This window comes from Dendronephthya gigantea, unplaced genomic scaffold (genome assembly GCF_004324835.1).
Source record: "Dendronephthya gigantea isolate DGI-Jeju-01 unplaced genomic scaffold, DenGig_1.0 000000F, whole genome shotgun sequence".
NCBI classification, from domain to species: domain Eukaryota; kingdom Metazoa; phylum Cnidaria; class Anthozoa; order Malacalcyonacea; family Nephtheidae; genus Dendronephthya; species Dendronephthya gigantea.
In genome coordinates this window covers 2,501,686-2,525,256 of record NW_021163010.1, presented here as the reverse complement: position 1 = coordinate 2,525,256, position 23,571 = coordinate 2,501,686, and the positions used below count along the sequence as shown (strand labels likewise).

Genomic DNA, 23,571 nt, shown 5'->3' with positions numbered 1-23,571 from the left:
TTTAACTGTGTGTACTTTGTCGGTTGTGCAAGCCCCAGACAGAGAGAATATGAAACATCTTGTGATAACAAGGCTAAGGAAAAGTAACGAGTCTTTAGCTTTAAAATTAACTTTACCAAGTGAAGATGATGAAGATGATTTGATGATGAAAGAGTTTCAGGTATTATACTCAGCGAGGATTATTATGTATATTGTTAACGGAGTGCATGTTATACTGTTTGAATGTATACAACTGAATATTTTCACCATGCCATTGTATAGACAAATGATTCCGTCGTTCGTGATCTTTCTTCGATATTCCGACAAAATACTCTCGGTGATTTCGCTGTTATAATGCGAGAGTTGAATGAAATTGAAGAATTCAGGTCTAAAAGATGTGAATGGGTGAGCAAGAGAAAGCAACTTGACAACAGACTTGAGGTAGGGTGATATTATGTTGCTTGATATGAGTGTGAATATTTTTATTATATCATTTTTAATATATATAAAAAAATCGCAAAAACGTTCACATTTGCGTTTTCTGATCACCCGGATATTTTCCTACCTTCCCTGGAAATTTTATTTAAATAAAAAGTCCTCCATTTTTTGCAATCAGAGCAACAAGTCCTCTTGGATGAGAATTAAGTTTGCAGCTCCAAATATCTAAGCGTAGAGATAAAGTCTGCATGATGTCTGTTTTATCAAAGCTTAATAAATGCATGCAATTTGAAGTCCTAGTAAGAACAATGATCTTTCTAATATTTTGATTAAATGTAAAACCACATATTTTGTGTCCTTCCGGTAGTTTGATTTTTTTTATGAAATTTCCTGTGTAAGTGTAAACACTCACAGTTTGCTCATGTCCTACAATCATTTCATTTTCATCTGAATCGCTTAGGAAAACATCACCAAATCTCTCCCTTAAAGCGAAGCTGAATTTCAATTTCCCGTTGTTATCACAAATATACACATGTTCGTCTTCCGCTTTCTTCATGATTATCGTCTTCTTGCCCACCACAATCTGCACAGTGATGCCAACAATATGCCTTGAACTAAGAAATTCTAATCCACAAGAGTGTTTGAGTTCTCCCGATGAGTCAAACACCCATAAATTGTAGTTGAATGTCGCCTGATCTTTTGAACAGGTTATGACGTACACATTATCATCTTTGTCGACCGCCACTGAATCTATTCTGTATTCCAAGAGTGTGGCATCTTGCCTGCAGAAGCTGTGGATTATTTCAGCTTTTCCTGTATTTGTTCTGATAACACCCAAAGTGCCTTCTCTGATTTCTGCTGCGATATCCCCCTTGCTATCAACAGCGACGGAACCAATATTACGTATTTCAATGTCTTCATTAAACTGAAATTGAAACGGCCCAACTTCGGGGACTTCGAATTCCCTGAGTGAAATTCCCTCATCTCGCAAGACAGGTTGATAGGTTCTGTCCTCAAGTTCTATGCTTGGCCAACTAAACAAGTCTCGAGGTAGACATGTGAACCGTTTTGTAAAATCAAAAACAACCAAGTTAATCATGGACACATTTTGTATTATTTGCAATCGTTTGGTTTGGTTGAAGATTGATTTCAAACTTCTGTCTAAATAAACTGAAAATGCCTCTTGTATTGCTGGTAGTTCATGAAGGTGTTCGAGGTACATTATTGCTGCATTCCCAGCAGACTCCAAGTCTCTTGCTCCTTCCAAAATCCTGGCCGTTATTCGAAGTTTTGTTGCAAGAATTCTGTCTTCAATGTCGAGACCCGAGTTACTGAACGCTCTGGTCGCTTCTTGCCCAGCAATTTTAAAACATTCTTGGGCTTTTTCAAATCGTTTTTCCGAAGTTATCACAAACACTCCTGTAGATGTAGCTTGTCCAATGCTCGCCAATGCCAGACTTGCTTTACAATCTGCATCAAAGACACAACATTCTTCCTTGGTTGACAGATCGCTTGAGGTAGACATATGCAGTTGGCAAATACCCTCTTCAAGAAATTCAACGCTACATAGAAGATCTTTTCGTATCAATGCATCGAGTTTTGATTTAATTTCATTCAATTCTCGTAAAAGAAGTTCTCGAAATGTTTCATCTGTTGGGTCTCCAATTAGACGTCTGGCGGCTTGATCGCGTAATTTCTTGAACAGCACCCCGATGGTAAATTTCAGTATAGGTGTTAATAAAGCAGACATCGCGTAAGATGCTGGGTTTCTGATCAATGTACATGTTATACAGCTTATATATAGTCCGATGTATTTTTGTTTCTTCCGTACTTCCACTGTGATCTATATACATAAGGTCCAGTTTGCTATAATAAGTATTTTGCAATATCCTGCAAATTAACAACAATCTATTAAGTTTGTCCGCGGATGTGACAGGTCTTTGGTAAAATGTTTACCAAGTGCTATATCTTGAAATATTGCGTCAATATAAGGTGAATATAGGAAAATTTATTCCTTGCTATTGTTGTTACCAAAAAAACAAAAATCATATACTGCATGCTGGTGGAAGGCCGTTGCTAACCCATGCATGGTCTGCCCGTTACCTCAATTGTCGTTTTATTTTCTTCCTGTATTTATCCAGAGGTTTGTACAGAGAATGGAAGAGGTTTGGTTTGGAAGATGGCGTGGTATTCTCAATGGGCGACGTCTGAACGAAATGGACTGTTCTAGGCTACAATCTTACGTAGAGAAGATCCAACAAATGGCAATTAAAATTTTGGGAAGACGAATACAGAATGAACAGTTACTGGAGGTATTTCAATGCTGTCTTCATTTCTGTTTGTGTTTGAAACATATTGGAAAATATAGACGTTCTGTGGTCAGGTTTATAAAAAAGGGGAAAAGCACCATGCTCTTGTAAAGTTTTACGTATGAAAGTTTTATATTTTCAGGTGCTTACAGACAGTTTCTGCCATCTTCAAGCAAATCAGGTGATGAAAGCATTAGCAGATCTAACTGGATTCAAAGAAAATTGTGAACAACTTTTTAAGGTGAGTCCATCGTGATCAGTATATTTTGTATAAATTTTATGGCTTACTCGAATGATATATGGAATTCACTTCCGCAATGTTTAAAACCCCAAAGAATAGCGATGGATTATATACCTGGTTGCTGTGAACTTAACTTCAATAATAACCGTGTAAACAAGTTTAATAGGAAAAAGTCAGTGTTAGTCATTTATGTGATTTCATTATTTTTTAGTTCTCTAAGGCGTTAGCTAAATTTCTCGACGATCATGAAAGGTACATATATATCACAATTTTATTTCAATGGCTATCAAAATTGAATAATGTGTAAAAATTCCGGCTTCAGCCCTTCCGTGCAAGTAATGTGTAAGTGTACCAAGAGAATGAGAAGCTTTGCAAATTGTGATAATTGGAATGCTGGGATAGGCATTTTTATCCATTCCTTTCTCTAACCTTGGTCATTTGACATTGCTACAGGAAAAGCTCTTTTCAACTTGGCTTAAGTTGAAAAAGCAAGACCATTCAACACTGTTCTGTTGGAACACTCATTTCAACCACTTTCAAATGCATTTGCAGTGATTGCTAAATAATTGAAATTTCATAACATTGGTGTTTTTATTTCAGAGATGACAATGCATCAAGTTTGAGAAGAGGTCCAATTGTTTTGGTCTTAGATAAGGTAAGGTGGGAGACCAGAGAACTTCTTCTGTGATAACTTCTTCTGGTGAATAATGAAATGGGATCAGCAACTTCCTAAATACGCCGCTCATTATCAGGGCCGCCGAGAGGAGGGGGGGGGGCAGAGGGGGCATTTTGCCCCGGGCCCTGCTCTCATCGGCTCTTGGGTCGAGAGGGCAAGACGTTTTCATTGTGTATAATTTAGCCAGTTGAATGATATAACCGTCTATCTCTAATTTTCTGCCACTTCGACCGCTGAATTGGTCATTTCGTGTTTCAGGCCATACAACATCTCCCATTTGAGTCCATGCCGATACTTCGTGAACAAGAAGTCTCAAGAATGCCCTCGCTTCAATTTATAAATGCTCATTTGAGTATGCAAAGAACGATGGTGGGTTTATTATTTAGTTTTATGATATATGATGCACCTTGCGATAATAAGTCAGAATATCTGGGAGGCATCACGGGGGGTGAATAGAATATTGTTAAGATAAGACCGTCTCAAATACAATTATCAAGCCTTCGAGTTTGAAACAACCGTTTAGCGAGCGCATGTCACTGACCGCAATATAATAAACTAGCCACACATACTTCTGGAGTACCTGTTAGTACGCTGAGGTCAGTTGCATAGTTCATTCCTCTCGTTTGCAATGTTCCTGACACGTGGTTGATAAATTTATTAAGCCTTAAAGCCTTCATCAAGTTGATAAATTTATTACTGAAATGCTATAGAATGCAGGGCCGTTATAAACAACTGTTTTAGTCTTAAACCGGACCTCAACTTATGTTTTTGTATATCTCACATGCAGATTTCAGGAGTGGATACAAAAAAAACGTTTTATCTTTTGAATCCACAAGATAACCTTCCAAATGCCGAGAAATGGTTTTCTCGATGGTTTTTATCGTAAGTGTTTTAATTTTGATTTCGCTATATTGAGATACTTAAAATACGCAAAATATATGCTACTCGTCCAAGACTAAGGAATTCTGCAAGATGGCTAACAAAGCGAGGAATGTACGCAATATCATGTGGCCTTTTTTAAATTTTGCATGCAGCAGCAGCATGTGATTTAGCTGACAAAAGTGGTTGTTTTAGTGAGAAGGGATGGAAAGGAGTAGTTGGACGTGCACCTTCCAGTGAGGAGTTCAAAGAAGGTCTGGCAAAAAATCAGTTCTTCATGTAAGTAATCATGTTCGTGTTTCACTATTGTCCTTTATAGCTATAAGACTATTAATTCCGCTATTTTAAGTTTTATTATACAAGAATAACCTAGCTGTATATGGATATTTTGACATATTATCATTTGACATATTATTAATATATCAGTGACATATTTTAAAATCTATTTATGAAAGATACATACATATACTTTTGGGGCAATTCTCCGGTGAATAATGAAGTTTTCGAATTTTTTTCAATTCATCATTTACTTTATCCAGATATGTTGGCCATGGCAACGGTCGGGAATTCCTTAACGGTGATGAAATTACAAGATTGTACTGTGAAGCTGTTGCTTTAATCATGGGCTGCAGTAGTGGAAAACTAATCGTAAGAAAAGACAAATATATCGATATTTAATTAAAATATGTCTATATTAAGTCTTGGTTGTGAGATATGATAACCAACATTTTTCAGGTCAAGGGTCAGTGTGATGCAAGAGGAATGGCTCTCAATTACTTAATGTCTGGAAGGTGGGTACGATATCCGTCCGGGTACAATATATAGAGTAATGTTTTAGAGTAATAAGATAACGGAATGTTACCATTTTTAAAATTTGACCTGCATTCGATCAGAGAAAAATTGCAATCGCTTATGAATTATTTATAAGGTTGCAATCACATATACTTCAATTCTAACCAACTGGAAACCCGGGTGAACTCGTGTACTCATATCGATGTGATTTTCTCGTTATATGCAGTTTTCAATGATTATTTGATATATTTTGAAGGTATTTCTTTCATTACTTATAGTCCAGCCGTGGTTGGAAATCTTTGGGACGTCACAGATGTAGATATTAACAAATTCACCGAAAATGTACTGCGCTTATGGTTTAAGAAATCTCATAAATTGTCACTTACACAGTGTATTGTACAATCTCGTAATGTTTGTGATATGAAGTATGTTAATGGTGGGGCGCCTGTAGTTTATGGTATGCCTGTGTTTACACGAAATGTGAATGAGTAATTTAGACTTTAGCCACTTTAAATAGGTTCATATCGATGAAGTCATGAAGTGTATTTTTACTGAAATGCTGGATTATTTTATGCATTTATTGTCATGAATTGAAGGCTATGTTTTGGCCTTGCTTATTCTTTTTTAACTGAACCCAAACTATGTAAGTAACCTCGTCTATATAAATAGAACATATATGTATAGCAATGAAAGGTTTAGTGATCGTAATATGCTTTGTGGTAAGCTTTGTGATAACTCTAAGCTTGTTACCGATGTTACTTTTGATCATCTGTTGTTTTGCGAATCCCCTTGGTTGAAAATATTGGCTCAAGCATACTTATAACATATTGCATGCATGCTTCTTTGTTATAAATGAAACGGACATTTGTTACTAGAATCCTCAAAAATAGTCGTAGAACTCTTCAAATAAGAAAAAATTCTAGCGCTGTATGAGAGCTCAATTAGCACAGTTGGGGTACTTTCATTTCCACTCAGCATGATGCTGCTATGTGCACTCTATATGGTAACCAAAAGACACAGGCTGTGGCTGTCTCCGTGAGATTTGACGTCGACAGAGACAAGTGTATTCGTACTGGATGTAGGAAATCATATCTCTGGTGAAATAATAGTGACAGACGGCAGACCTTGCAAACGAGCTTTGTTTCTGATCTAAAAACTCTGACTATTATAGCAGAAAAAGAGAGTGAGTCACAAGCTGTGTATGTTTCTGGATGGTGGATCCACTAAATCAAGACAATTACAATCGCACGTACCTCAAATTATAGCTTTTAAATTGTTAGAGTTCTAAACTAAAGCGTAACATGTAGTTTTTTAAGCGTCAACCCTGCTTTTGACGTCACGTCGTAATGGCGGATACATTTCGATGTCCGATGTTTTTGATCGCCAATATAAAGGAAAATAAACAAATTTTGTAAAAAGGCTCTATGTGTAATTTTCCTTTTCAACAAAACAGAAATATTTTTATTGCCATATCCCTTTAACTACTGTTTTTTACATTCAACCCTTGCGTTCAGGTTAGCGGATCTGGTACCATGTATAAACGGGGCCTTAAATAGACCACTATATAGACTTTCACACTTTCAATCCGAGTTACCCGACATAAATAGCTCTTTTATATTGTAGATTATAATCGCTCTTTTGGAGAAGTGTCTCGGGAAAGAATGTTATTGTCAAACCACACTCGCTATTGAAAACAAATGAAAGACCACATACACGGTCTAGTGTGATTAATCTGAATAGAGTGATGGGATTATATAAGACTATAATGTTTCGAATAATTTATTCACAAAATAGGCTCAGATTACTCAGTTGTGTCGTAAAGAACACTCAGTCCACTAAAGCGTGCGCCTTGTCAGTTTCCTATTAACCGTGGTTTCCTGAACTGAATTACTGAAACACCATGTCAATTTGCTCCGCCGTTTGCAGTGCGCTCTTTCTCGTGCTTTTAGTATTCAGTAAGTATTATACATTGTAAATTTTGTAGCCGTATATGTTGGCTGTAATATCATTGTGTTCTGGATGCTGATAGATGATTTGAAGCTGTTTGCTTTAGACAAGTGGCCCGAACACGTTTGAGTTGGTTGTTGGCGGTTTGAATGGTAGTAATGGGTTTTAAAACTTGTAAATAAGAGGAAAAAACAAAATTTATCGGCGATAGTAGGACATGTCTGGTTTAATTTGTGTCACAGCCTTAAGCTTTCATCTGAAATGTAAATCGTTTCATGAAGGCCACGAACGGTCCGATATTGGCGACATCAAACAACAATTCTAGCATTCTAACAAAATGAACGGTGACTGATGCCTTCTTTTTATCGAACAGAGTTTTGACTTTGTGTGGAAATGCCAGCGAACTGAGCGAAGCACTGCGACTTGCGAACAAATTTACCAAAAATATACTTCCTTGTCAAGTATTTTGTTCAAACATAAATCATAATAAACGAAAACATATAAGCATTGCGATTGCACAGACAATAACAAATAATTGTAGTTTTTATATTCTATATGAGAACCATCCTCAACTGATTATCTATTGTCTTTAATGCGTTCAGCGCATGAGAAGCACAACGTTTTAAAACAGGCTTTAAAGATATGAAGTATTATTATGAATTTAGTATGCTTTTGAGTTTAATAGCGCGGATATTATACCTTCAACAATCATGAACAATGTATTTCCCAGAAACGAAGTTCATTCCGCCAGTTATGGGCTTGTATGGCATGTATGTATATTAATTCTGCTCCGTCTGACATAAAGTGTGTATTGGGATTTTTGAGCAAGACTAGCTGGAACGCACTGATAATAGAATAAAAACATGCAGCCACAAGTTGGCGAATAACCGGAATCTTTGAGGCCAAAACTTAGACCCTGTCCACACGAGGATTTTTTCTCCGTTTTTAAAAAACGTCCACACGAAGCGTATTCGAATCGTTTAACTTTTCCCCGTCCACACTCCACACGTAAATGCTAAAACTAAGGAAATCTGATAGCGCCATGCATGGAGTATGCGCATTTCCAAGTAATATGAGCGCTTCCAAACGATCGCAGATAAAAACTATGCTGATTTGGCGGAATTTAAAAACAATTCCGCGTATTTGCTTCGTATTTGGTTCGCTTTATGCTCGCTCTTTCTTAAATTAAAATGACTAATTGACCAAATCTTCGTGGTCTAGCTGGTGAGACGGGAAGCAACTTCATCATATTCATTCGCTTTTTTAAACACTCTCCGTGGAAGTTTAGCATAGTTACATCAAGCTGAATGCATGCTATTAGACTTGAAATTATGAAATAAGCAAAAGTAAAACAGCCAAGCAATTTTAGTTCACCATCTTGAAGAGATACAAAACACGCGCCGTTAATGGCCCGTTATCGACTGGATCCGATTATAAACGTCATCGAATTCGAAAACTTTCGTTTTCGCCCATCCACATGTAAACACGAAACCTGCGTTTTCAAAACACTCTGGAGTGCGTTTTTGAAAACATCCGTTTTCGGTTGCTGAAAACGCCGGCTATAGGTGTGGGCGCAAGGCCAAAACGGATAAAAAGACCTCCGTTTTGACGGGAGATACGTGTGGAAGGGGCCTTAATTCGTAACTGGTGTTTTTTTTTTACCTTTTCAAATGTTTTATTTTCACGCATCAGGCACACACGATGTTTTATGTGACGAACTGCCTGACATACAAAGTGACTCCACCGAGGCCTTGTTGTCCATATTGAAGAATTTTAATGGTAAACGTAATCACATCACCGGAGCCGATGGGAAAAAAGATGCACGAAACTACATCACAAAATCGTTTAAAGAATATGGTTTACAAGTCTGGAGTGAGCGAGAAATGATAGGAGGAGTAAGTAGTTCACTTTTTGTTCCGTTTTTTCTGCACACTTTTCTCAGGGGCGTAATGCCTGGTTACCATGCATCAAGTGTCGTTAACATGTTAAAGGCCAGCCTCCACTTGCACGTACGTACGCAAAATCGCATGTACGACTTGTGCATTCATGGCCACCTTGAAAGTAGACTACAATTCTACTGTCAACTAGCGACCAGTTTCGATTCACTGAGCATCCGCCAAATCGACCGCACTGACAATACGTGCAAGTGAAGGCCGGCTTTAAGCTGGCTGATGTGACGGTATATTTGTATTTTTATGCAGTCAACAATGACCGGTTTGAATACAGAAATACAGGCAATTTTACAACCGGACTATTTCTCATCGGTGAAAATGACTCGTTCACGACAATTTTGATTAAATAGGAACCAGGTTTAACCGGCATGTGTGCGGAAAACAGACAAATAGACAGTCACCTGTTGCTTACTGGTCAAAAGTAAAAGTAAAACACAAACAAATATGCACTATTTGTTACGTGGATTATTTGAAGCTATAATCTCGATAATCGATAATGTAATAAAGCTTATTCTGTACCAACATTGCAAGTGGATATTGCATTTAGGTGGGCGTATAGGACGTAAATTTAGGCTCGGTATGTACCTATATGAACAAGCTTTGCTATTGGTTGATGATAACAAGAAAACACAATGAACTAAAGAAATTGATATTTAAAAGAACGAATCGTAAACATTGTTCACTATTGTTACCAAAAGCCAATCACAAAACTCGTTCATATTAGGTAGATACTTATATTAAATTTATCTTATTATCAAAAGGGTGGGAGAGACAAGTGAATGATTGACGGGGTGGGTCAAAACGGTTGCGTTACCCCGCTGACTTTTCGCTTGTATACTGTCGGGATTCGTATATATATATAGCTACACGAGTGGAAATAAGTTTTTATGCAGTTATTTCGAAAGGTCATGTTTCATATTGGTGTATCATCTTTTTTCTGATGTATCATCTTTTTTCTGATGTAGTCTTTATTGAATGAAAACATAATTGGCATGATTAGATCAACACGAACAGGAACCGCTGATGATAAGATTGTGGTTGTGGGCGCACATTATGACACTGCAAAGAATACTAATGGTGTTGATGATAATGGTTCTGGTGTCACTGCATTACTTGAAGTAGCGAAAATTATAGGTAAGGTAACTAGCCGTTAAATTATAAGTCGTTGGAATAAATTATCAATTATTATTGCGTTTCCTATGATTTCCCAACAAAATTTGATCCAATGTGTTTACGCACCCCAGGGATCCCTCGTGTATTTATGACGAACGCTTTCTTTCATTTCAAATCATCTGTAGGAAAAGCAAGATGTCAGGTGAAGAACACTATTTTCTTTGTTGCATTTGATTTTGAAGAACGGACAAAAGAGTGCAACATAACGGACTGGACATTCGGTTTTGACTGTGGTAGTATTAGTTTTGTACGAAACATGACTAGCTACCTTAAAAAAACAGGAGGAACAATGGCTGGGGCAATTGTATTGGAAACAATGCTTAATCATAATTCTTCAGCAGGTATATACAATTGTTTGCTCATGCATGAGGCCTCCCTGATAAAAATTGTCACTGCAGTAAACTAAAAGAGGGTTTAAATTTTGAAATGCGGTCAGGTCCGAGGCGGAATTAAAATCACTCCTGAACTGACAAAGAAAACAATTTTGTAATTTTTGAGAAATGCAAAAAAAATAGAATTGACCTTTATTGCAATCTGCCTAAGTTTTTTTGTAACCAACTAATTTTGCTTTCGCCCTGTGCTCTAGGTTCCCAGAGTTTGCCATTTGGTTTTGAGTATCTTTTACCAAAGGCGTATAATGAAGTGAAAAATGATGAATTCCGAGGAAATTTTCTGGTTGTAATTGGACGCAGGGAATCCGATAAGAAACTTCTTTCTTTGATTCCAAAATACTTTTCCAACGGTACATGAATTTTCCAACGGAATGTCGCTTGTGGTAGAGAGAATGTTGAAGAGATAGCTAGTCTCGAAGTGTAAATGCATGTATAGAATTTAGCATGTTGCAGATTATTTTGACAGTCTTGTTTCCGGAACAAAAACATCTGTGTTTTGATCATGAACTAAGTATTGATGATTTAAAAACGGAAAATTTCCCAGTGTAGAGCAGGACCTGCGGGCTTACGGAATACTGAAGCTGCAACTCCAACCAATAGAGGGTATTAAAATTAGTATACTCATTATTGAGATTTGTAATAATGGTATCGTGTATTTTATAGATTCCGATTACCGTGTGCAGCCAGTAATTTGTCCGATCAACGGACGCCCATCATTAACCTTGAACTACAGACACTACTCAGATTTGTATCGCAGTGACCACTTCGCGTTTTGGGAAAGTAAAGCATCGTACAGCGCCTTAATGTTGGGTGACACAGCAAACTTTAGAGGTTACATGCAGTATTGTTATCATCGGGAATGTGATGATCTCAGTCATGTTAAGGAAGATGACCTTCAGTTCTTACAAAGATCAATAAATGCTGTTATTAAAACTGTTCTTGACTTAAGTGAAGTTGGTATGTTGTGACATAATTCACCTTTCAATAAATGTTGCAATGAAACATAATAATTATATAAGCAGGGGAATCATTTTTCATGCATGGTTCATACATAGTCTACATGCAAAGGAAGTTTAAACGTCGTATTAACATGGGCGGTATATTATAGTGTTGAGAAACGAACCATGCACCAATTAATCAATATCTTGCATTGGTCTTCATTCTACTCATGGGGCCTGGGCAAGGTTACCAGGTTTACATCTTGCTTTTCTCCTGCGTGTTTTTATGTAAATTGGTAATGATATTTCTTTTTCTAACAGTTTCCTGCAATGATCAAAATCATGGAATGGAAATATCTTTCAATTTGTTATTGATGTTGGTTTCGTTGTGTGGAATGTTCGCTATGTAACTCCTTTAACATTTTTTAAAAAAATAACTTTGCATTACATATTTTAAAGTGCTTTTATCTTTTATATCGTTTAAAATGCTTCTATACTAAAACATCGCGGAAATCATAATTACTTATCAAATAATACAAAAAGTTCTGACGTTTTATTCTATTAGTTATTCAATTAATAACATTTCCCATTATTTGACTTTGCTGTCGCAGACACGAGCACGAAAAACACTTCGGTGGAAAACTGGTTTAAATTTGAACACAATGGTCCATGGCTTAAGTCAGTGGAGCCAGCAAATATTTCACATTTCAACTTAATGAAATCATAGATTTTTAACACCTTTTAATATTATAGTTATTGCTTCCCCAGCCAATGAACGGCAAAATATTAGTATGGCAGGACCGACAACATTTGAATATCATACTTTGATAAATTTCAAAATTTTAGGAAATCAGTAACCGGGGACCAAAGGAGAAATCCTCATTCAGTTTGTCAATTTTTTGAAATTTCAAAATTCTGTTCAAAATACCTCGAAATGGTTGAGAACTAAGTAGAATTGCATTCTTTCATGAAACAAAAACATTTGAACATAAAACATCATACCTTAATAAATTTGAAAATTTTAGGCAAATCGGTAACGGGGGACCAAACGAAGAATCCTGATTTTCGTCAATTTTTTGAAATTTCAAAATTCTTTTAAAAATACCTCGAAATGGTTGAGAACGAAGTAGAATTGCATTCTTTCATGAAACAAAAAAAATTTAAACACAAAAAATCATACTTTGGTGAATTTCAAAATTTTAGGCAGATCGGTAACGGGGACCAAAGAAAAATCCTGATTTTCGTCAATTTTTTGAAATTTCAAAATTCGGTTCAAAATACCTCAAAATGGTTGAAAACTAAGTAGAATTGTGTTCTTTTATGAAACAAAAACATTTGATCGCAAAAAATCATACCTTGATGAATTTCAAAATTTTAGGAATTCGGTAACGAGGGACCAAAGGAAAAATCCTGATTTTCGACAATTTTTTAAAATTTCTAAGTTCGCTTCAAAATACCTCGAAATGGTTGAGAACTAAGTAGAATTGCATTCTTTCATGAAACAAAAACATTTGAACACAAAATATCATACCTTGGTAAATATAAAAAGTTTAGGAAATACTGTAGGTAACGGGGGACCAAAGGAAAAATCCTGATTTTCGTCAATTTTTTTAATTTCAAAATTCGGTTCAAAATACCTCGAAATGGTTGAGAACTAAGTAGAATTGCATTCTTTAATGAAACAAAAGCATTTGAACACAAAAAATCATACCTTGATGAACTTCAAAATTTTAGGCAAATCGGTAACGGGGGAGCAAAGGAAAAATCCTGATTTAGTTCGTCAATTTTTTGAAATTTTAAAATTCCGCTCAAAATACCTCGAAATGGTTGAGAACTAAGTAGAATTGTGTTCTTTTATGAAACAAAAACATTTGAACGCAAAATATCATACCTTGATGAACTTCAAAATTTTAGGCAAATCGGTAACGGGGACCAAAGGAAAAGTCCTGATTTTCGTCAATTTTTTTGAAATTTGAAAATTCGGTTCAAAATACCTCGAAATGGTTGAGAACGAAGTAGAATTGCATTCTTTAATGAAACAAAAACATTTAAACACAAAAAATCATACTTTGGTGAATTTCAAAATTTTAGGGAGATCGGTAACGGGGGACAAAAGAAAAATCTTGATTTTCGTCAATTTTTTGAAATTTCAAAATTCAGTTCAAAATACTTCGAAATGGTTAAGAACTAACTAGAATTGCATTCTTTCATGAAACGAAAACATTTGAACACAAAAAATTTCATTCGAAGGAGTGCTTTGAGTCTTGGCAAATTTCTATATAAAAGTCAAGGTAAAGTCAACGTTGCATTATTAATTTCAATATTTGTCATTTCAATCATTCATTTGTCCACTGCTGTGGTCGAGCAATTTTAAAGACAATCAGATTATACTAGCGTACAAATTTTTAAATAATCACTGCCTGGCTTGTTTGCAAGTTTCATTTACAATATCTTATCACTGTGGTAATCAGTCCGACAATCAATCAACATTGAATGCCATCATTCATCATTCATTGATATAAACGTGTATTGCTGAATAGTAGTTACCATGAAGGTATGTCCTAGGACCTTGATTTTCGTCGACATAATTTGAAGGTAATAATGGCACATAAACATTGTGATAGTATATAATTTGAAAATACCATAAGCACAATTCACTGTTCTTTTTACCCTTAATCAATTGGTTCTTGAATTGAAATCAGACCTTGCCATTGTGCAGATATTGACATTGAAACCACCCAATGTGCAGTTATATATAAAACGACAGCCCGAAACAGTCTCTGCTGTCTGAAAGGTAAACTTTGGAATCAAATACTGTCCTAGAACCTAAAAGCTAACTGTGTCGCGAAACGGTAGCTCAAGACAAATAAATTTCATTTATCTCCCCCAAAAAAATTTAAGAAAATTTCATAACTGAAGGAATGTAAATTTTTTCGATCTCGAGAAAATCAGTCTGTCAAATTATCGTATAAAATTGAAAAAAAAATACCATTGTAAGTGAAGGTGAGTTTTTGAAAGCGGGAAATTTTTAAATTTTTCTTTGACTTGTGATTTTTTTTTCCATTTTTATATTTCTTTTGAAGCCAAGAATTTTCAAAATCTTTTCCTGTTTTTTTTTAAGTTCAATTTTTTTCAACTTACAGTGTTTCTTGAAGTCTTGGGAACCTTTTCACTTTTTTTACTTTTCGTCAATTTTTCATAGTTAAGTATTAACAATCCCTTCCCTATGATTGTGGGATTATTACCCGTTCACATTTAGCAATGTGGTATATATATAGCCTCCTCCGCAGGCATCTCTTATGTATTTATATTAGGCATTTATATTTGGCCTAGGTTAGCTGTGTCGGAGAGTAAATCGAAAAAAAAATGCTTGACTTCCCCGACACAGCTAACCCAGGCCAAATATGAATGCCTAATATAAATACATAAGAGATGCCTGCGGAGGAGGCTAGTATATATACTGAACTTTCTACTCTCGGAGTCATCTTTTTTGTCTCTGTGCTTTCTTGCAACCTTAAAAGAGGCGCTGCAGGTTTTTGTATAACAATATATATGTGATGTTGTAAGATTGGTATCAACATACGATCCGGTGGCCCAGTGGTCAAGGCTGCGGCCTATCAGCTTGTACGCCTAGGTTCGAATCCTGCATGGGAAAGGTTCGATTTTATCCACCGAAATTACTATTTAATTTAAAATTCTTCGAAAAGGATTAGGTCAAATAAAGAACAGTAGCTTTCGACAAATGATGCGGTGGTCTTGTGGTTAAGACGTTCGTCTCTCACTCTGAGGACAAACGGTTCAACTCCTGGCAATGAAACAAAATTAGCCCGAAAATTTCGGTGTGATTTGGAATGTTTAAAACAGTTAAAAGATACTTCTGGCCTTTCCGAAAGACTGTAAATTGAAAAAAATTTGAAATAAAAAAACACAATAAAAATTATTGCGTTCAAAAGTACCTGAAAATTGAAAGAAACGTACAAGTAAAATAAGTTTTAAAAACATATGTCTTCTAAAAAGCCTGAAAATGAAGAAAGTCAGACGGAAAAAAATTAACAATTTCCCGCTTTTAAAAAACTCATGTTTACTTAACTTAATTTTTTTTCACGAAAATTTGACAGGGTGATTTTCTCGAGACTGAAAAAATTTAATTTTTTTCACTTTTTTGAAATTCTCTTAGATTTTTTTTTTGACGCGAAAGTATTTTGTCTTGGGCTACCTGTGTCTGTCTTGGGCTACCTGTGTCTGGCTTGACACAGTTAGCCCAAGACAAAATACTTTCGTGTCAAAAAAAAAATCTAAGAGAATTTCCAAAAAGTGAAAAAAATTAAATTTTTTCAGTCTCGAGAAAATCACCCTGTCAAATTTTCGTGAAAAAAATTAAGTTAAGTAAACATGAGTTTTTTAAAAGCGGGAAATTGTTAATTTTTTTTTCGTCTGACTTTCTTCATTTTCAGGCTTTTTAGAAGACATATGTTTTTAAAACTTATTTTACTTGTGCGTTTCTTTCAATTTTCAGGTACTTTTGAACGCAATAATTTTTATTGTGTTTTTTTATTTCAAATTTTTTTCAATTTACAGTCTTTCGGAAAGGCCGAGAAGTCCTTTAACTGTTTTAAACATTCCAAATCACACCGAAAATTTTCAGGCTAATTTTGTTTCACTGCCAGGAGTTGAACCGTTTGTCCTCGGATTGAGAGACGAAGGTCTTAACCACTAGACCACCGCATCATTTCTCGAAAGCTATTGTTCTTTATTTGACCTAATCCTTTTCGATGAATTTTAAATTAAGTAGTAATTTTGGTGGAAAAATCGAACCTTTCCCATGCAGGATTCGAACCAACGCTTACAACCTGGTAGGCCGTAACCTTAACCACTGGGCCACCGAAATAACATATATATATTAAGGCTGCCATCAACATAAATCCGATGGCCCAGTGGTTAAGGCTACGGCCTACCAGGTTGTAAGGGTGGGTTCGAAACCTGCATGGGAAATGTTCGATTTTTCCAACTGAAATTACTATTTAATTTAAAATTCATCGAAAAAGATTAGGTCAAATAGAGAACAATAGTTTTCGACTAATGACGCGGTGGTCTTGTGGTTAAGACGTTCGTCTCTCAATCCGAGGACAAACGTTTCAACTCCTGGCAATGAAACAAAATCAGTCTGAAAAATTTCGGTGTGATTTGGAATGTTTAAAACAGTTAAAAGACTTCTCGGCCTTTTCCGAAAGACTGTAAATTGAAAAAACATTTGAAATAAAAAAACACAATAAAAATTATTGCGTTCAAAAGTACCTGAAAATTGAAAGAAACGCACAAGTAAAATAAGTTTTAAAAACACCATGTCTTCTAAAAAGCATGAAAATGAAGAAAGTCAGACGGGAAAAAAATTAACAATTTCCCGCTTTTAAAAAACTCATGTTTACTTACCTTAATTTTTTTCACGAAAATTTGACAGGGTGATTTTCTCGAGACTGAAAAAATTTAATTTTTTTCACTTTTTGGAAATTCTCTTAGATTTTTTTTTGACGCGAAAGTATTTTGTCTTGGGCTACCTGTGTCTGTCTTGGGCTACCTGTGTCTGGCTTGACACAGGTAGCCCAAGACAAAATACTTTCGTGTCAAAAAAAAAATCTAAGAGAATTTTAAAAAAGTGAAAAAAATTAAATTTTTTCAGTCTCGAGAAAATCACCCTGTCAAATTTTCGTGAAAAAAATTAAGTTAAGTAAACATGAGTTTTTTAAAAGCGGGAAATTGTTAATTTTTTTTTCGTCTGACTTTCTTCATTTTCAGGCTTTTTAGAAGACATATGTTTTTAAAACTTATTTTACTTGTGCGTTTCTTTCAATTTTCAGGTACTTTTGAACGCAATAATTTTTATTGTGTTTTTTTATTTCAAATTTTTTTCAATTTACAGTCTTTCGGAAAGGCCGAGAAGTCCTTTAACTGTTTTAAACATTCCAAATCACACCGAAAATTTTCAGGCTAATTTTGTTTCACTGCCAGGAGTTGAACCGTTTGTCCTCGGATTGAGAGACGAACGTCTTAACCACTAGACCACCGCGTCATTTGTCGAAAGCTATTGTTCTCTATTTCACCTAATCCTTTTTGATGAATTTTAAATCGAATAGTAACTTCGGTGGGAAAAATGGAACCTTTCCCATGCAGGATTCGAACCTACCCTTACAACCTGGTAGGCCGTAGCCTTAACCACTGGGCCATCGGATTGTATTTTGATAGCAGCCTTAATATATACGTTATACCGGTAGCCCAGTGGTTAAGGTTACGGCCTACCAGGTTGTAAGGGTAGGTTCGAATCCTGCATGGGAAAGGTACGATTTTTCCCACCGAAATTACTATTTAATTTAAAATTCTTCGAAAAGGATTAGGTCAAATAAAGAACAATAACTTTCCACGAATGATGCGGTGGTCTAGTGGTTAAGATGTTCGTCTCTCAACCCGAGGACAAACGTTTCAACTCCTGGCAATGCCAGAAAAAATCAGCCTAAAAATTTCCGTATGATTTGGAAGCTTTAAAACAATTAAAAGACTGCTCGGCCTTTCAGAAAGACTGGAAATTAAAAATTTTTGTAACATTTTTTCAATTTTTTTAGATTAGATTTACTTAGATTTTTTTTCACGCCAGAGTATTTTGTGTTGGGCTACAGCTCTGATCGCGCAGTTGTCAAGGCTGCGGCTTACCAGGTTGTTTCGAATCCTACATGCATGTGAAAGATTCGACTCAATTAGCATGATGAAGGAACTTTTTTACGACAAGACTAACAGATCTTGTAATTCACAGCTCACACTTACCTCAATCTTTTCTTTTGCGTGAGATTACGTCATATAGAGGCAAAGTCAAAGAAAGAGAGATTATCTTCGCAGTGGATATTTCAAAATTTCAGCTAAATAGGAGGGGAAAAGGAAAAATCCCAATTTTCGTCAATTTTTGAAATTTCAGAATTCCGTTTAAATACCTCGAAATACTTCAAAGATTGAACGCATCAAATCATACATTGATGAATTTCAAAATTTCAACTAAAAAAAATCGGCAAATCAGTAACGGGGAACTAAGGAAAAACCCTGATATTTTCGTCAATTTTTTTGAAATTTCAAAATTCGGTTCAAAATACCTCTAGATGGTTGAGAACTAAGTAGAATTGCATTGTTTCTTGAAACAAAAACATTTGAACACAAAATATCATACCTCACTGAATCCCAATATTTTATGAAATCGGTAACGGGGGACCAAAGGAAGAATCCTGATTTTCGTCAATTTTTTAAAATCTTAAAATTTGGTTCAAAATACCTCTAAATGGTTGAGAACTAAGTAGAATTGCATTCTTTCTTGAAACAAAAACATTTGAACACAAAATATCATACCTTGATGAATTTCAAAAACTTAGGAAATCGGTAACAGGGACCCAAAGGAAGAATTCTGATTTTCGTCTATTTTTTGAAATTTCAAAAATTTGTTCAAAATACCTCGAAATGGTTGAGAAGTAAGTAGAATTGCATTCTTTCATGAAACAAAAACATTTGAACACAAAATATCATACCCTGATGAATTTCAAAAATTTAGGAAATCAGTCACGGGGGAACAAAGGAAGAATTCTGATTTTCGTCTATTTTTTGAAATTTCAAAAATTTGTTCAAAATACCTCGAAATGGTTGAGAAGTAAGTAGAATTGCATTCTTTCATGAAACAAAAACATTTGAACACAAAATATCATACCCTGATGAATTTCAAAAATTTAGGAAATCAGTCACGGGGGAACAAAGGAAGAATCCTGATTTTCGTGAATTTTTTGAAATTTCAAAAATTTGTTCAAAATACGTCGAAATGGTTTAGAAGTAAGTAGAATTGCATTCTTTCATGAGACAAAAACATTTGAACACAAAATATCATACCTTGATGAATTTCAAAAACTTAGGAAATCGGTAACGGGGAACCAAAGGAAGAATTCTGATTTTCGTCTACTTTTTGAAATTTCAAAAATCTGTTCAAAATACCTCGAAATGGTTGAAAACTAAATAGAATTGCATTCTTTCATTAAACAAAAACATTTGAACACAAAACATCATACCTTGATGAATCTCAATATTTTATGAAATCGGTAACGGGGGACCAAGGGAAAATTCGTGATTTTCGTCAATTTTTTGAAATTTCAAAAATCTGTTCAAGATACCTCGAAATGGTTGAAAACTAAATAGAATTGCATTCTTTCATTAAACAAAAACATTTGAACACAAAATATCATACCTTGATGAATTTCAAAAACTTAGGAAATCGGTAACGGGGGACCAAAGGAAGAATCCTGATTTTCGTCAATTTTTTGAAATTTCAAAATTCTGTTCAAAATACCTCGAAATGGTTGAGAACGAAGTAGAATTGCATTCTTTCATGAAACAAAAACATTTAAACACAAAATAACTTGATGGATCTCTTGATTAATTTCAAAATTTTAAGCAAATCGGTAACGGGGAACCAAAGGAAAAATCCCGATTTTCGTCAAATTTTTGAAATTTAAAAAAATCGGTTCAAAATAACTCAAAATGGTTGAGAACCTAGTAGAATTGCATTCGTTCTTAAAACAAAAACATTTGAACACAAAAAATCATACTTTGCTGAATTTCAAAATTTTAGGCAAATCGGTAACGGGGGACCAAAGGCAGAATCCTGATTTTCGTCAATTTTCTGAAATTTAAAAAATTCGGTTCAAAATACCTCTAAATGGTTGAAAACTAAGTAGAATTCTTTCTTGAAACAAAAACATTTGAACACAAAATATCATACCTTGATGAATTTCAAAGTTTTTGGCAAATCGGTAACGGGGACCAAAGGAAAATTCGTGATTTTCGTCAATTTTTTGAAATTCCAAAAATCTGTTCAAAATACGTCGAAATGGTTGAGAAGTAAGTAGAATTGCATTCTTTCATTAAATAAAAACATTTGAACACAAAATATCTTACCTTGATGAATTTCAAAAACTTAGGAAATCGGTAACGGGGGACCAAAGGAAGAATTCTGATTTTCGTCTATTTTTTGAAATTTCAAAAATTTGTTCAAAATACCTCGAAATGGTTGAGAAGTAAGTGGAATTGCATTCTTTCATGAAACAAAAACATTTGAACACAAAGAATCATACTTTGGTGAATTTCAAAATTTTAGGCAAATCGGTAACGGTGGACCAAGGGAAGAATCCTGATTTTCGTCAATTCTTTGAAATTTCAAAATTCAGTTCAAAATACCTCGAAATGGTTAAGAAGTAAGTAGAATTGCATTCTTTCATGAAACAAAGACATTTGAACACAAAATATCATACCCTGATGAATTTCAAAATTTTGGGAAATCGGTAACGGGGGGCCAAAGGAAGAATCCTGATTTTCGTCAATTTTTTGAAATTTCAAAAATCCGTTCAAAATACGTCGAAATGGTCGAGAACTAAGTAGAATTTTATTCTTTCATGAAACAAAAACCTTTGAGCACAAAATATCATGCCTTGATGAATTTCAAAATTTTAGGAAATCGGTAACGGGGGACCAAAGTTTGATATACATATTCTTGCTTTGATATGCGTTACGTCATAAGCTGGGTGAAAATTCGTTTTGCAACTTCAAATTAACGATCCAGCGAAGTGATAGTTCCATGGTATTACAATCGCACGTATCTCAAATTATAACGTCTGAAATGTAAGAGTTCTAAACTAAAGCGGAAACATATAATTGTTTTTTTTAGGCGTCACCCCTGGCCCTGCTTTTGACATCACGTAATTAGATCTCATTATAAAACAAGATGGCGGATATATCGCGATAGCCGATGTTTTTGATCGCCAATATCTTGGGAAGTGAGGAAGATAAACAAATTTTGTAAAAAGACGCTATAAGAAGTGTAAATTATCTGTTCAATAAAACAGAAATAATTTTTATTGCCATATCGCTTCAAAGACCCTACGTGCTGTAAACCGGAGCCATGTAACCACTGAGCTATATAATAATTCCTGGAGGACCGGCTCCTAATGTTTTGAAATACAAAAAGTGAAGCAAAAAACATGGCGGATTTTGGCCTTTGCTGACGCCAGATTGACGCCACTGGTTCTTATTTGCAATGGTAGTTACCACTGACCAACCGCGATCCAAAGCATGAAAAAATGCGAGCACCCTCCTGGTTTTCGATAAAAACAGGATTTGGTTTTTACGAAATTTTTTGTTTTTGAACAAAAACATGGATTTTTTTCCTTTTTTGCTGGTTCTTTTCAACTTCAACAAAGAAGCAGCTATTTTCTGCTTGTTCCTACCGCAATTTACTCATTAAAGAGGAAATTTTTGGCGATTTGCACTCAGGTAAGAGTTTTTCGCAATTTTGATGTTTGAACTCTGAACGTCAAGTAAAAAATTTAGCTTCGTAGTTCGACGGCTATGAAAGATCTGAAAACAGAAATGATATATTTACTAACATTTAATTTGTTTACCTACAACATATTTCTATTAATATTTGTTTATCCATTATATTTTACACTGATTTAAATCCATGTAGTTGAGCCAAAACTCAGGTCTAACCAGATGAATCATCAATGTGTCTATAGCCCATCTTTTCATGAAAAATCATACAAGATATATTAGATCAAAGTATATAAAGGATGCAATAGGAACAAAAATATAATCTGAAGGAGCGAGGTCTGAGAATAACTTGCCTAAATTCACTCACACTTCCAACTGAGGCATCATCATGGCCTCAGAAGCTGACACTAAATTATCTGTACTAATTTTGTCAACACTTACAGGGTGTATTATACATGCAGTTAATCTCTGACATATCTTTCTTTTTGCAGGGATAACATAGGGTTTGGTAGATCAAGTGGAGGCATGTTATGCAAAATTCTGGAGAATTAAATTGAGACAACCATACTATTATACCCAGGAACTACACACATTCTTAAATACAGAAACTGTTTTATTATTTTTACAAATTACAATGTTTTATTAAAAGAAAATAAATATTACAATTGGTAAGGCTTTGTTTATTTCATTTCCAAAGAACCTTTCCAGTCATTGCAGGCTAATCTGGGAGAAGCTGGTAAGTGGTAAGCCCCTTTTGCATATAATCAATAATAATTACCATGGCTATCTTGGCCTATAAACATCCCTGGTTCTAATCTTCCTTAATGCAGCCTCTGCATTATCATTTGCAAATATAGAAAAGCATATGACCTGCACAGGGGCCATAATTATTGGTTTTATACCATGGAAAGAGCATGGCCTGTGCAGTCAGACAATTATAGTGCTGACCACTGCATGGTGCTGACTGCTGGAAGCTTTCAACTTAATAGTTCATCCTTATAGGTTTAAGCTAATAAGCTCATCAATATACATGATATATGCTGATATAGTTCAGTACAGAAAAACTATTTCTTCTGGCTAATGAAATCCAGCTAAACAAATAGGCAGGCTACCCTTGGTTGAAATTGCACATCTTCATCCTCCCAATGATTCTTAGTCTCTGTTTCTTTGGATTTGAATTTACATCATGTTACCTTCTAGCGTTCTTTGGAAGAAAATGCCTGTAATATATGTATGTAATATGTAAAATAAATTACTTCCAAAGTATAGGGTAATCTTTTTAGTAGTTGTTCAAACTTCAAACTATACATTTCACTTCTCGTGCCGCCGTCTTTTGGTCAAATATTAAAATATACAAACAACGACATCTATCTAAAGACTGTTAACGAAAAAAAATGGTGAAATTTTATCTAAAAAATGAAATTTATGAATAATATATTTACCTGTCAGTCAACTGCATTTTCGTTTCGGCAAATTTCTTGAAGCTTTATTATTTATCTGTTATTTGTTTCCTG

The 23,571-nt window shown here is 35.0% G+C and overlaps 2 protein-coding genes across 2 annotated transcripts; both read left to right on the top strand.

The window, feature by feature from the left end:
- The first annotated feature begins 3 nt into the window (after positions 1–3).
- Positions 4–6,185, top strand: LOC114520908 (separin-like). The gene is made up of 12 exons (XM_028541260.1): positions 4–160; positions 262–420; positions 2,559–2,729; positions 2,869–2,967; positions 3,179–3,219; positions 3,568–3,622; positions 3,902–4,012; positions 4,431–4,525; positions 4,718–4,801; positions 5,062–5,170; positions 5,258–5,313; positions 5,593–6,185. Exons 1-12 carry the CDS (start codon positions 50–52, stop codon positions 5,804–5,806), a joined length of 1,305 nt encoding a protein of 434 aa, XP_028397061.1. The 5' UTR covers positions 4–49; the 3' UTR covers positions 5,807–6,185.
- A 934-nt stretch (positions 6,186–7,119) lies between these two features.
- LOC114520917 (uncharacterized protein YfbL-like) lies at positions 7,120–12,333 on the top strand. The gene is made up of 7 exons (XM_028541270.1): positions 7,120–7,269; positions 8,954–9,156; positions 10,179–10,347; positions 10,512–10,727; positions 10,973–11,128; positions 11,442–11,735; positions 12,038–12,333. Exons 1-7 carry the CDS (start codon positions 7,215–7,217, stop codon positions 12,124–12,126), a joined length of 1,182 nt encoding a protein of 393 aa, XP_028397071.1. The 5' UTR covers positions 7,120–7,214; the 3' UTR covers positions 12,127–12,333.
- Positions 12,334–23,571: the final 11,238 nt, after the last annotated feature.

What these genes read in the sequence shown, in the direction of transcription:
- LOC114520908 (XM_028541260.1), top strand. Translation starts at nt 50, where the DNA reads ATGAAACATCTTGTGATAACAAGGCTAAGGAAAAGTAACGAGTCTTTA. An exon ending in ATTGTGAACAACTTTTTAAG is followed by an intron (nt 2,968 to 3,178) that starts GTGAGTCCATCG and finishes ATTATTTTTTAG; the next exon opens with TTCTCTAAGGCGTTAGCTAA. An exon ending in GCAAAAAATCAGTTCTTCAT is followed by an intron (nt 4,802 to 5,061) that starts GTAAGTAATCAT and finishes TACTTTATCCAG; the next exon opens with ATATGTTGGCCATGGCAACG.
- LOC114520917 (XM_028541270.1), top strand. Translation starts at nt 7,215, where the DNA reads ATGTCAATTTGCTCCGCCGTTTGCAGTGCGCTCTTTCTCGTGCTTTTA. An exon ending in TGAAGTAGCGAAAATTATAG is followed by an intron (nt 10,348 to 10,511) that starts GTAAGGTAACTA and finishes AATCATCTGTAG; the next exon opens with GAAAAGCAAGATGTCAGGTG. An exon ending in TCCAAAATACTTTTCCAACG is followed by an intron (nt 11,129 to 11,441) that starts GTACATGAATTT and finishes TGTATTTTATAG; the next exon opens with ATTCCGATTACCGTGTGCAG.